This window comes from Equus quagga, chromosome 13, assembly GCF_021613505.1.
Source record: "Equus quagga isolate Etosha38 chromosome 13, UCLA_HA_Equagga_1.0, whole genome shotgun sequence".
In the NCBI taxonomy this organism is placed as follows: Eukaryota; Metazoa; Chordata; class Mammalia; order Perissodactyla; family Equidae; genus Equus; species Equus quagga.
In genome coordinates, this window is record NC_060279.1 from 49,866,317 (window position 1) to 49,877,927 (window position 11,611).

The following is an 11,611-nucleotide window of genomic DNA, read 5'->3' on the forward strand; positions in this document are numbered from 1 at the left end:
ACCAAGTGGGATAACCCCGAATGACAGCAGTTCTTTCTGCCAGAGTATTACAGGTATGTTGGGCAAACAGTTCATTTGGTGTATAATACACAGTTATTGAGCACCTGTGTTCTAGGTGCTGGGCATACTTCCAGGAACAAGATGAGCCTGTCTCTGCCTCCAGATGCTTTTTTTCTAGTGGGTGGTGACAGAATAAACACACAAACAGGACTGTGATAAGTGTTAAGAAGGAAACTGACTAATTAGGGGTCAAAGAAGGCCTCTCTGAGGAGCCTTTTTTTGCAAGAACTGAAGGAGCAGCTGTACCTTGCGCCAATGATAAGACAGAGGGAATAGAAGGTGAAAAGGTCCCCAGACAAGGAGAGTGGTGTGTTTGAGGAACAGAAAAGACTGCAGTCACTTTCGTTTATCTAGAAAGAGGAGTGGCAGATAGCGAGCAAGCGCCAGCCTGGCTTTTCTTATAGTTTACACAAATCTCTCTGTGTGTTCTTTCCAAATAGTGCATGCTCTGCAAAGGAAACCCAGAGGAGTATCCTCTAGGAGCCAGAGTACTCTGTGGTGGGTGAAGAAGGCGCCATAGTATTAGCCAAAAATTGCTGACTATGAGAAAAAGTTAGGTAATCCTGCGTGACACTGAGATAAACCATGAAAAGGAAAAAGTTCAATTGTATATTTGATATCTGGAGGATTTGGCCTAATTCTTTAGTCTTTTATCTTGTTGCTAACCATCACTTGAATACAGCCTATCACTGTGGCAGAACTGGCCTCATTTTGAAGATATTCATTCCCTGACCTACTGTTTCTGAGGTCTCCACTCAACCAAACCTTCTGGAAGGTGGGATGTTTGTCTAATACCTGTAAGGTTGGAGAAATCAAATATATGCCTGTAAGAGACCTAAATATTTCTATGAACTTTTTACACAGACCCAGCTCCCTGCCTTGTTTTCACACAAGCCTTCTGTTTAAATTGTGTAAGGTCACTAACTGCTTAACATCTAGTGGTAACCGGAGAAAAAAGCTACACTGATTGATTTTCAGCAAAACTTTTTAAGGTCCCTCTGCTCTTAAATTTAAAAATTTTTTCAATCATATATTCTGGACTTAATTTTCCTGGTTGGCATGTTGTTACTCATCCTCTATAAAATGAGCCATGGAGTTCTATGTGAAGAAAACAACTGTAAGTAATATGCATCCTTAACCAAAATGTCCAAGAATTCCAATAACCCCCAAATGCTTTTACATAGGAGATGATAATGATGTCCTGATAAAATAGGAGTGCTTCAAAAGATAATGAGAAAGCCCTTCTTTTCATTTATTTATTTTTTTGAGGAAGATTAGCCCTGGACTAACATCTGCCACCCATCCTCCTCTTTTTGCTGAGGAAGACTGGGCCTGAGCTAACATCCATGCCCATCTTGCTCTACTTTATATATGGGATGCCTGCCACAGCATGGCTTGATAAGCGGTGCATAGGTCAGCACCAGGATCCGAACTGGCGAACCCCAGTCTGCCGAAGCAGAACGTGCACACTTAACCACAGTGCCACTAGGCCAGCCCCAAGAAAGCCCTTCTTAAGAAATCCATATGAGGCAAGAAAAAAACTCACCCAGTTATTTAAAACAACAACAAAAAAAAGATTGTAGTAATTGTTAAAAGATTTATTTTATTCCTAATGGTAATATATGAGTTTTATAAGCTCTTCCCAAGACATAAGTAGGACTGTGAAACCTAGCCAATGGGATCACAGAAAGATGGTGACCAAATTATAGTCAGGACTATAACTAGTGAGGAAAAACAAGTTAAGAAATATTCAGAGGTTAAACCTGGTGCAATTTTCTTTTTTGAAACTTGAACTAGACAAGATGGATTTAAATTGCACCAGGATGCGTTTCTTCTTGAAATAAGATGCCCATAATACCTATAAAACAGACCAGTTGATTAGAAAAATACGTGTCTGGGGCTGGCCCCATGGCCGAGTGGTTAAGGTCATACGCTCCGCTTCTGCGGCCCAGGGTTTTGCTGGTTTAGAACCTGGGCATGGACATGGCATTGCTCATCAGGCCACGTTGAGGTGGCATCCCAGATGCCACAGCTAGAAGTACCCACAACTGGAATATACAACTATGTACTGGGGGGATTTGGGGAGAAAAAGCAGGAAAAAAATAAAAGATTGGCAACAGTTGTTAGCTCAGGTGCCAATCTTTAGAAAAAAATAAATAAAAAGTGAATTCATTCAACAAATATTTAAAGAGTATCTGTGAAGTGTCAGGTACAGTGTGAGGTGCTAGGAATACAATGAACAAGATAGATATGGTCCTTTCACCTCGTGGCAGGTATTGTGGTGCCTAAAAAGCTATGTCTGATCTATACCACACAGCCTAAGGACTGATGGAAACTGTAGAAACTCCAAAGCTGATTTAGATGTAACTTCTCCAGGAGTGCTTCCCTTACCCAAAGAGAAGCAGATGCACACAGAGAGTGATGCTCAGGGATGTCTTACCAAGGAAAACAGCAAAACCTCTTTTTCCTGAAGACCTTTTAAGATTAGCACAAGCAACTGTTTATAAAAGCAGAACAGTGGAAGACTTGAACTGTCAAGTCAGGATCATGCTTTGAAGTACATTCCTGGCTAAAAGCAGGGGATAAACTAGATAAAACTGAGTGACTCTGAGATCTGTCTCTGATTAAATAGGCCTAAGAGGAGGAGTCTGAAGAGCGACCGCCTGGCTGAACACATCCTTTGGGTGTTGTTAGCAGCAGCCTCTAGATTTGAAAGTAGTGCTGAACATGCTTTTAAATGATCTTGGAGGTGCTCTAAGCTATAGTTAAAGCCTACCTAGCCCTCTTTCTATTTGCTTGAACAGGAGCCTGAAAAAGAAGCCTAAAGTGCTTTCTAGTGATCCCTTCACTCCTGCTCTGGAAAGAACCTATGTCTTCACCCAGTGAAGGCAATTTCACAGCTCCCAGGGGCTAACGTGAAGTTGCTTTTTATTCACTACCGAATCAACTAAAGTTCCTCTCAGATTCTTTTCCTAGAGTGGAAAAGTGTCTCCGCTCTTCAAGCTACTATTCATTATTGCAGTAAGATGGAAAGCATGTTCTATTCCATAATAGAATGAGCCATAAAACATTTAAATTATGAATCTACATAAAATGTGTAAAGATGAAAAAAGCATATCTTAACATTTATAAGTACTTATTGTTGGTCTGTGAAAGAACATTTTTTTTAGTGCTTCAACCTGTGAATGAATGTCAGTAAGTATGAGTAAGAAGGTGTTTTATACACGCACATTTGTTCAATATTTATTATTAATAATTTATTATTTTTATATGGGAATAATAATCCCTTCTTCTGAAGCTGACATAGCACCCAGCCTGGTACATATACATGGTGTAGGTATTTAAATGCTTGTAAATTAAGTAAATTATACCGAAGTCACAAAACTGGTGAGCCCAATATGAGAAATAATAGTGCCACTGCAATAATCTTCAGATTTTAAAAAATTATTTGCTGCGTAACTAATTTGATAAATATACTGAAAATGTCTGTTCCTTTTGTCTCAACATATGTTCATATATGTATGTATATATATGTATATGTATATATATGGATTCAGTGAATGTAATACTATAACAAAGTTGGAAGTTGCTGGCTAGGCATCACTTTTTTTAATAGCTTTATTGAGATAGTACTTACTTACCAAAAAATTTGCACTTCACTGGTGTTTAGTATATCCACAGAGTTGTGCAACCATCACCACAGTCTAATTTTAGAACACTTTCATCACCCCCAAAAAGTACCTATTAGCAATCATTCTCCATTATTCATCCCCTCCCCTCCAACCCAGCCCTAGGCATCCACTAATCTACTTTGTGTCTCTAAAGGTTTGCTTATTCAGGACCTTTCATATAAATGGAATCATACAATGTGGCCTTTTGTATCTGGCTTTTATCACTCTGCATAATGTTTCAAAGTTCATCCCTGTTTTGTAGTATGTGTCAGCACTTAATGCTTTTGGTGGCTGAATAATTTTCCATAGAAGGGATATACCACTTTTGTTTATCCGTTCAACATTTGGGTTGTTTCTGCTTTTGGGCTATTATGAATAGTGCTGCTATGAACATTTGTATGCAAGTTTTTGTGTGGACATATGTTTTCATTTCTTTTGGGTTGCTGGGTCAATAACTATGTTTTAACTTTTCAAAGAACTGTTTCCAAAATGGCTTGTACCATTTTACATTCCCACCAGCAATGTATGAGGGTTCCAATTTCTCCATATCCTCATCAACACTTGTTATTGCCTTTTATTTTATTTTTTTATTTATTTAATTTACTTTTTTTGAGAAAGATTAGCCCTGAGCTAACATCTGCGTCCATCTTCCTCTACTTTATATGTGGGATGCCTACCACAGCATGGCTTGCCAAGCGGTGCCATGTCCGCACCCAGGATCCGAACCTGCGAACCCCAGGCCGCCGAAGCCTAACATGTGAACTTAACCAGTGTGCCACCAGGCCGGCCCCCCGCCTGTCTTTTTTATTATAGCCATCCTAATGGATGTGAAATGGTATCTCATTGTGGTTTTGATTTGCATTTCTTTAATAAGTAATGATGTTTTGCAGCTTTTCATGTGCGTATTGGCTATTTATATAACTTCATTGGAGAAATGTCCATTCGAAAATACTTTGCCCATTGTTTTTAATTAAAAAATTTTTTTGCTGTCTTTTAAAAAAATTTTATTGAGTTCATGTTGGTTTATAACATTGTGTAATTTCAGGTGTACATTATTATTTATAAATCTCTGTATAGACTGCATCGTGCTCACCACCAATAGTCTAGTTTTTATCCATCACCATACATATGTGCCCTTTGCCCCTTTCACCCATCCCTTAACCCCTTTCCCCTCTAGTAACCACTAATCTGTTCTCTTTATCTGTCTATCTTCCTCATATAAGTGAAATCATACTGTCTTTGTCTTTCTCTGTCTAGCTTATTTTGCTTATACCCTTATACCCTCAAGGTCCATCCATGTTGTTGCAAATGGGACGATTTTGTCTTTTTTTATGGCTGAGTAGTATTGCATTGTATATATCACATCTTCTTTATCCATTCATCAGTTGATGGGGACTTGGGTTGCTTCCATGTCTTAACTATTGTGAATAATGCTGCATTGAACATAGGCGGGCATTGATCTCTTTTTATTGTTGATTTCATGTTCTTTTCATAAATACCCAGTACTGGGATAGCTGGATCATATAGTATTTCTCTTTTTAATTTTTTGAGACATCTCCTACTGTTTTCCGTAGTGGCTGCACCAGTTTGCATTCCCACTAGCAGTGAATGAGGATTCTCTTTTCTCCACATCCTCTCCAACACTTATTATTTCTCATCTTGTTAATTATAGCCATTCTGATGAGTGTGAGGTGATATCTCATTGTAGTTTTGATTTGCATTTCTCTAATCATTAGTGACATCGAATATCTTTTCATGTGCCTGTTGGCCATCTGTATATCTTCTTTGGAAAGATGTCTGTTCATATCCTCTGCCCATTTTTTGATTGGGTTGTTTGTCTTTTTGTTGTTGAGCTGTATGTGTTCTTTATATATGTTGGAAATTAACCCCTTGTCAGTTATATGATTTGTAAATATTTTCTCCCAGTTGGTGAGTTGCCTTTTGGTTTGTTTATGATTTCCTTTGCCTTGCAGAAGCTTTTTAGTCTGATGTAGTCCCATTTGTTTATTTTTTCTTTTGTTTCCCTTGCCTAAGTAGAAATGGTATTTGAAAAGGTGCTGCTGAGACCGATGTCAAAGAGTGCACTGTCTATATTTTCTTCCAGGAGTTTTATGGTTTCAGGTCTTACATTCAATCTTTAATCCATTTTGAGTTAATTTTTGCGCATGGTATAAGATAATGGTCTACTTTTATTCTTTTGCATGCAGCTGTCCAGTTTTCCCAACACCATTTATTGAAGAGACTTTCCTTTCTCTATTGTATGTTCTTGGCTCCTTTGTCGAAGATTAGCTGTCCATAGATGTATGGTTTTATTTCTGGGCTTTCAGTTCTGTTCCATTGATCTGTGTGTCTGTTTTTGTGCCAGTACCGTGCTGTTTTGATTACTATAGCTTTGTATTATATTTTGAAGTAAGGGATTGTGATACCTCCAGCTTTTTTCTTTTTTCTCAGGTTTTCTTTGGCTATTCAGGGTCTTTTGTTGTTCCACATAAATTTTAGGATTTTTTGGTCTATTTCTGTGAAGACTGTCATTGGGATTCTGATTGGGATTGCATTGAATCTGTAGATTGCTTTAGGTAGTATGGATATTTTAACTATGTTTCTTCTTCCAATCCATGTGCATAGAATATCTTTCCATTTCTTTATGTCATCATCAGTTCTTTCAATAATGTCTTATAGTTTTCAGTGTATAGATCTTTCACCTTCTTGGTTATATTTATTCCTAGATATTTTATTCTCTTTGTTGTGATTGTAAATGGGATTGTATTCTTGAGTTCTCTTTCTGGTAGTTCATTATTAGTGTATAGAAATGCAACTGATTTTTGTAAGTTGATTTTTTACCCTGCAACTTTGCTGTAGTTGTTGATTATTTCTAATAGCTTTCTGGTGGGTTCTTTTTTTTTTTTTTTTAAAGATTGGCCCTGAACTAACATCTTTTGCCTTTCTTCTTTTTCTTCTCCCCAAAGCCCTGCAGTACATAGTTGTATATTCTAGTTGTAGGTCTTTCTGGCTCTGGTTTGTGGGATGCCGCCTCAGCATGGCTTGATGAGTGGTGCTAATTCTGTGTCCAGGATCTGAACCAGCTAAACCCTGGGCTGCCGAAGCATGCAAACTTAACCACTCATCCACGGGGTCAGCCCCTCTGGTGGATTCTTTAATGTTTTCTATATGTAGCATCATGTTGTCTGCAAAGAGCAAGAGTTTCACTTCTTCCTTTCCAATTTGGATACCTTTTATTTCTTTTTCTTGCCTAATTGCTCTGGCCAAAACCTTGAGTACTGTGTTGAATAGGAGTGGCGAGAGTGACTTTGCCCATTTTTAAATTGGGTTATTTGTCTTTTTATTGTTGAGTTGTAAGAGCTCTTTATACATTCTGGATACTAGACTCTTATCAGATATACAATTTGCAAATATTTTCTGTCATTCTGGTGTCTGTCTTTGCACTTTCTTAATGGTGTCCTTTGAAGCACAAAAGGTGTTCTATTTTCGTGTTCAATTTATCTATTTTTTCTTTGTTGCTTGTGCAAGTTTTTAATTTTAATCAAGTCCAATTTATATTTTGTTGCTTGTGCTTTTGGTGTCATGTATAAGAAACCGTTGCCTAACCCAAGATCCAGAAGATTTGTTCCTATGTTTTCCTCTTAGAGTTTTATAGTTTTACCTCTTACATTTAGGTCTATGATCCCTTTTGATTTATTTTTTTGTGTATAGCGTGAGGTAGGGATCCAGCTTCATTCTCTAGCATTTGTATATCCAGTTGTCTTTCTCGATTTAAATGTCTTGGCACTTTTGTTGAAAATCAATGGACCATAAATGTAAAGGTTTTTTTTCTAGGCTCTCTATTCTAGTCCATTGATCCATCTGTCTATCCTTATGCCAGTATCACACTTTCTCAGTCACTGTGGCTTTGTGGTGAGTTTTTAAATCAGCAGGTGTGAGTCTTCCAACTTTCTTCTTTTTCAAGGTTGTTTTGACTGTTCTGTGGGTATCACTACTACAGTTCTCACTGAGGTAGGGTGTAATCCTTAGTCTTGCAGGTTTAGGATCTTGATTGTATCAGTTCCCCCAAAAGTGAACAGGTACCAGAACATTGGTTCATATTCCTCAAACTTGCAAGAAAATGCCAAGCTTGATATATACATTTTGGGATATTGCTTTTTTGGTGGCCTCTACCAAAATGCCTGTACAGGGAATTCCCACTTACAAGGTGCCAAATTAGTTACTAAAAGGTTGCTTGATAAATGTAGAATTGGAAACTAGGGCTGAAGGGAAGGATGTAGTATAATGGTTAATAGGTATAGGCTTTAGGATCAATCAGTTCTAAGTTTGTGTCCTATCTCTGCCACTCGATGATTGTGTAACCAGGGCAAGATTTTGGACCCTCTTCATCTGTAAAATGGGAAAAATAATCCCTTCCTCACAGACTGGTTGTGAAGGTAAAATGACATAACAAATATAAACTCTTAACACAGTGCCTGGGTCTAGTTAGATTTCAGTAAGTGGCACCTATTGGACACCCTTGTAGAGTGCTTCATGCAAAGTCTAGTTGGATTTCAGTACATGGCACCTATTGGACACCCTTGTAGAGTGCTTCATTCAGGGTATGGAAAACCGCTCTCTGTTCTCCATAGACAGCCAGAGCACAGGCTTCCTAGTGACTGGAATCATTGTGTTTGCAGATAGAGAGTCTTTTTGGTTTGAAAGGCATTGGGTAAGAATGTAGCCATTTTTACTCTAGAGTGGGATAGGAAGACTGGGAGAGCACTGAGACCACCTGACTCTGTACATTCCATTGCCTGATGGAAATACTAGGCCAGTGTTGCTAGATTTTTTTTTTCCCCTGAGGAAGATTTGCCCTGAGCTAACATCTGTTGCCAGTCTTTCTCTTTTTTGGCTTGAGGAAGATTAGCCCTGAGCTAACACCTGTGCCACTCTTCCTCTATTTTTTATGTGGGTCGCTGCCACAGCATAGCTGATGAGTGGTGTAGGTCTGCACCCGGGATCTGAACCTGTGAACCCAGGCCACTGAAGCGGAGCATGCTGAACTTAACTACTAGGCAATGGGGCTGGCCCCAATATTGCTAGATTCTGATGTTGTTGATGATATTGATTCTTATTAATTTAAATTGCAATGGGTAGTATTTCTGATCTAGCTTCTAAATTCTGGGTGTAGAGCTATCCTTTTCAATAGCTTTTCCAGAGTGCACATATTCAGAAATCTTAGTTGCCAAAATACCACTAAGATTTAAGAAATAAGAGAAAACCAGTCACTGAGCAGTCAAAATAGATGTCACAAAAACTCATGTACTTAACCGACAGGAAGACCCCACAGAAAATCTTTACTTAAAATGTGAGTGTCTAAACTAATGAAAGTTTATCTATGTCTAAATTCATTGGAGAAGAGAAGCATTAAAAAAAAAAAGGAAAGAAGGTTAGGTTGAAGAATGGAGAAGTGTCAGCCCAGAGTAAGAAAGGAGACATATAAAAAGGCAGATGTCAGTTTAAAATAATCATAAAAACAGCATTGTAGAGGCCATTTATTATAGGGACAAATAGATCTACATACTTCTGAGGGCATTCATTAGTCTTGACAGAATACAATAATGTTGATAATGATGCTCCTTAATCACCAAGTGAAAGTAATTTTCAAAGGGCTGTATTGAAAACAAGTTTTCTTGGGGAGAAAAGTTCTGTAAAGTAGCTAAAGTTTTCATTTACATGGAATTTTTTTATTCTCCCATGATGCCAGAAAAATGAGATGCTACTGGCCTTAAGTTGGACTCAACAGGTTGAATTTGCAGACTAAAGCAATATTTAAATGAGAAGTAGTGTAGGGAGCTCGGAGATGAACTGTTTCTGTGCATTCTTATCCTAGTATGTGGTTGTTATTAAGTATCCTTGAGGGGAATCAAAGCTGTACTTGTAACTTCTCTCTCAGCAGGGTTTCCTCCCAGCCCCTTCAGTATCTCAGCTAAACAGAAATGTGTTATCTACCCTGGAGGGCCTTCATGGGGAATATGAAGAATGAAATTACTTGGCAACTAGCTCTCTGTATACCGCAGCCATTCCATGCTGGTCAGGCATAAACAAGCACAGTGACATTGCTCTATGCTTCTTTGGGGAGACGGAAATTCAAGAGATTTCTGTCAACTGTAAGGTGGATGTTAAATATCACCCACTCTGGATTTGCAACTGTAAACAGTTTTGAACAACCATAAGGTGGACTGACTGGAGTTCTAACATTCGATTATTTTGTCTCTCTCATTCTGATACGGATTTTAAAGCTTTAGTTAGGTATTAAAGCCAGCTCAGGGCCTGAAAAAGAGTCCCATAGAATTTTAGAGCTAGAAGGCTTTTAGAAAATTTGTCCAGCCCCTTCATTTTACAGAAGGGAAAACCGAGGCCCTGGGTCATGTTATGATATAATGTAGGTCACTCAGTTAATTACTGACAGAGCAAGAGGGAACCCAGGTGTCCGTACACGTTCGTGGGCCAGTGGTTTTCCAGTATGCCCCCTCCTCCCGGACCAGTGTCGCCCTCTCCGTCTTTTTTTTGTTTGTTTCCTTTTTTCGTTTGTTCTTTCTTTCCTCTCATAGCTGTGCAGTTTAGAACGGGGGCCGGAACCTCGGGGAGACGAGGTGTCAGCCCCAGCTGTCCGCTCTTGAGACCCGCGCGCTCTGTCTAGATCAGGACTCGGGGCTGCGTCTCCCCGGGGCCTTCTCCGCGGCAGGTGCTCGGCACCTGGACGGAATCGCTGCATCATCGCCGCGGCACTCTCCTGGCTCCCGATTTCACGGCACAGGCTGTGTCATCCGGGTCGCGGCATGAAAGGAGAACGTGGGTCCGAAACCACGGCCGTTTGAAAAGCCTCGTCGTTCCTCGGCGGTCCCGGGCTGGCGGGGAGATGCACAGCGCGTGAGTGACCTCGGCGGCGACCCCGCCACTGGTCAGCGCGCGGCCCGGGCGTGCCTGGCGGGACTGACGTGGCGGCGGGGCGGCGGGGAGGGAGAGGCCGCCGCGAGGGCGCGGCCTGACGTGGCGGCCGCGACTGGGCGGCGAGGGGAGCCCGGGCCACTGCACTGCCCCGCGCTCCGGCCAGAGGGCGCCCGGCCCCAGCACTTCCCCGCCCCGAGGCCGCCCGGGGCTGCTGGAGTAACCGCAGCGGCGATTGGGTCGGCGGCGCGGCGGGGCCATGTTGGAGCAGGGCGGCGACTCCGCCTCCCGCCGCCCTCCGCCCGCGGTCGGGCCCCGCCGCGAGGGCAAGGGCGCGGAGAGGGGCATCCTCCCCCCGGGGTCGCCCGACGCGGCCGGAGCGGCGGCGGGAGCGGCCGCGGTCACAGCCGCCCCTCCGAGCCCGGGCCAATCAGCGGCGCGGGCACAAATATGCAAATGGCGCGCCGGTGCTGCCGGAGTGCCGCTCGCAGGGGCTGGTGGGGTCGCGCTGGGGGAGTGAACGGGGCCAATCAGCGGGTGCGCGGCGGCGCGGGGAGGCGGTGCCCCTTCCCTCCTCCCTCCTCTCCCGCCCGGCCCCGCGCTGACAGGGGGGCCTGGCCGCGCCACCGGTAAGTGCCGCCGCCGCCCGGCGCTGCCACCCGCCGCCGAGGCGGGAGGAGGAAGCTCGGGGGCGCCTCGGGGCAGCGGCCGCTGCTCAACTGGTGGAGAGAGGCGGGGGCGGGTTCTGTCAGCTGGGTGGTCGCCGGAGGCCGCCCCCGCCCGGCCAGCCGCGCGTGTCAGTCTCGGTCGAGGCGGGGGGCGGCGGGGGCGCCTCAGCCATGGCGAAGCCGGGGAGCCCGCGGGCGGCGGTGAGTACGTGCCGCCGCCGCTCGACCGGGGGTCGGGCCGGGCCGGGCCGCGGGGGGTGAGGGGCCTGCCCGGGGGCG

General features: G+C 42.8%; 2 protein-coding genes across 5 annotated transcripts in view; one reads left to right on the top strand and one right to left on the bottom strand.

The window, feature by feature from the left end:
• Nucleotides 1-11,611, top strand: part of CHD9 (chromodomain helicase DNA binding protein 9) — a 228,453-nt gene that overhangs the window by 39,050 nt on the left and 177,792 nt on the right. For 3 of the 4 annotated variants that reach the window (XM_046684200.1, XM_046684199.1, XM_046684197.1), the window contains exon 1: nucleotides 11,306-11,533. The exons of the other annotated variant lie outside the window; for it this stretch is intronic. The gene's annotated coding sequence lies outside the window, so the exon portion shown is untranslated. Of the gene's footprint in view, nucleotides 1-11,305; nucleotides 11,534-11,611 lie in introns of those variants that run through there. 4 annotated transcript variants of the gene reach the window in all.
• Nucleotides 10,491-11,611, bottom strand: part of LOC124250195 (basic proline-rich protein-like) — a 1,642-nt gene continuing 521 nt past the window's right edge. The window contains exon 2 of the mRNA XM_046682032.1: nucleotides 10,491-11,598. Within this exon, the coding sequence (XP_046537988.1) occupies nucleotides 10,491-11,598 (1,108 nt within the window). The remainder of the gene's footprint in view (nucleotides 11,599-11,611) is intronic.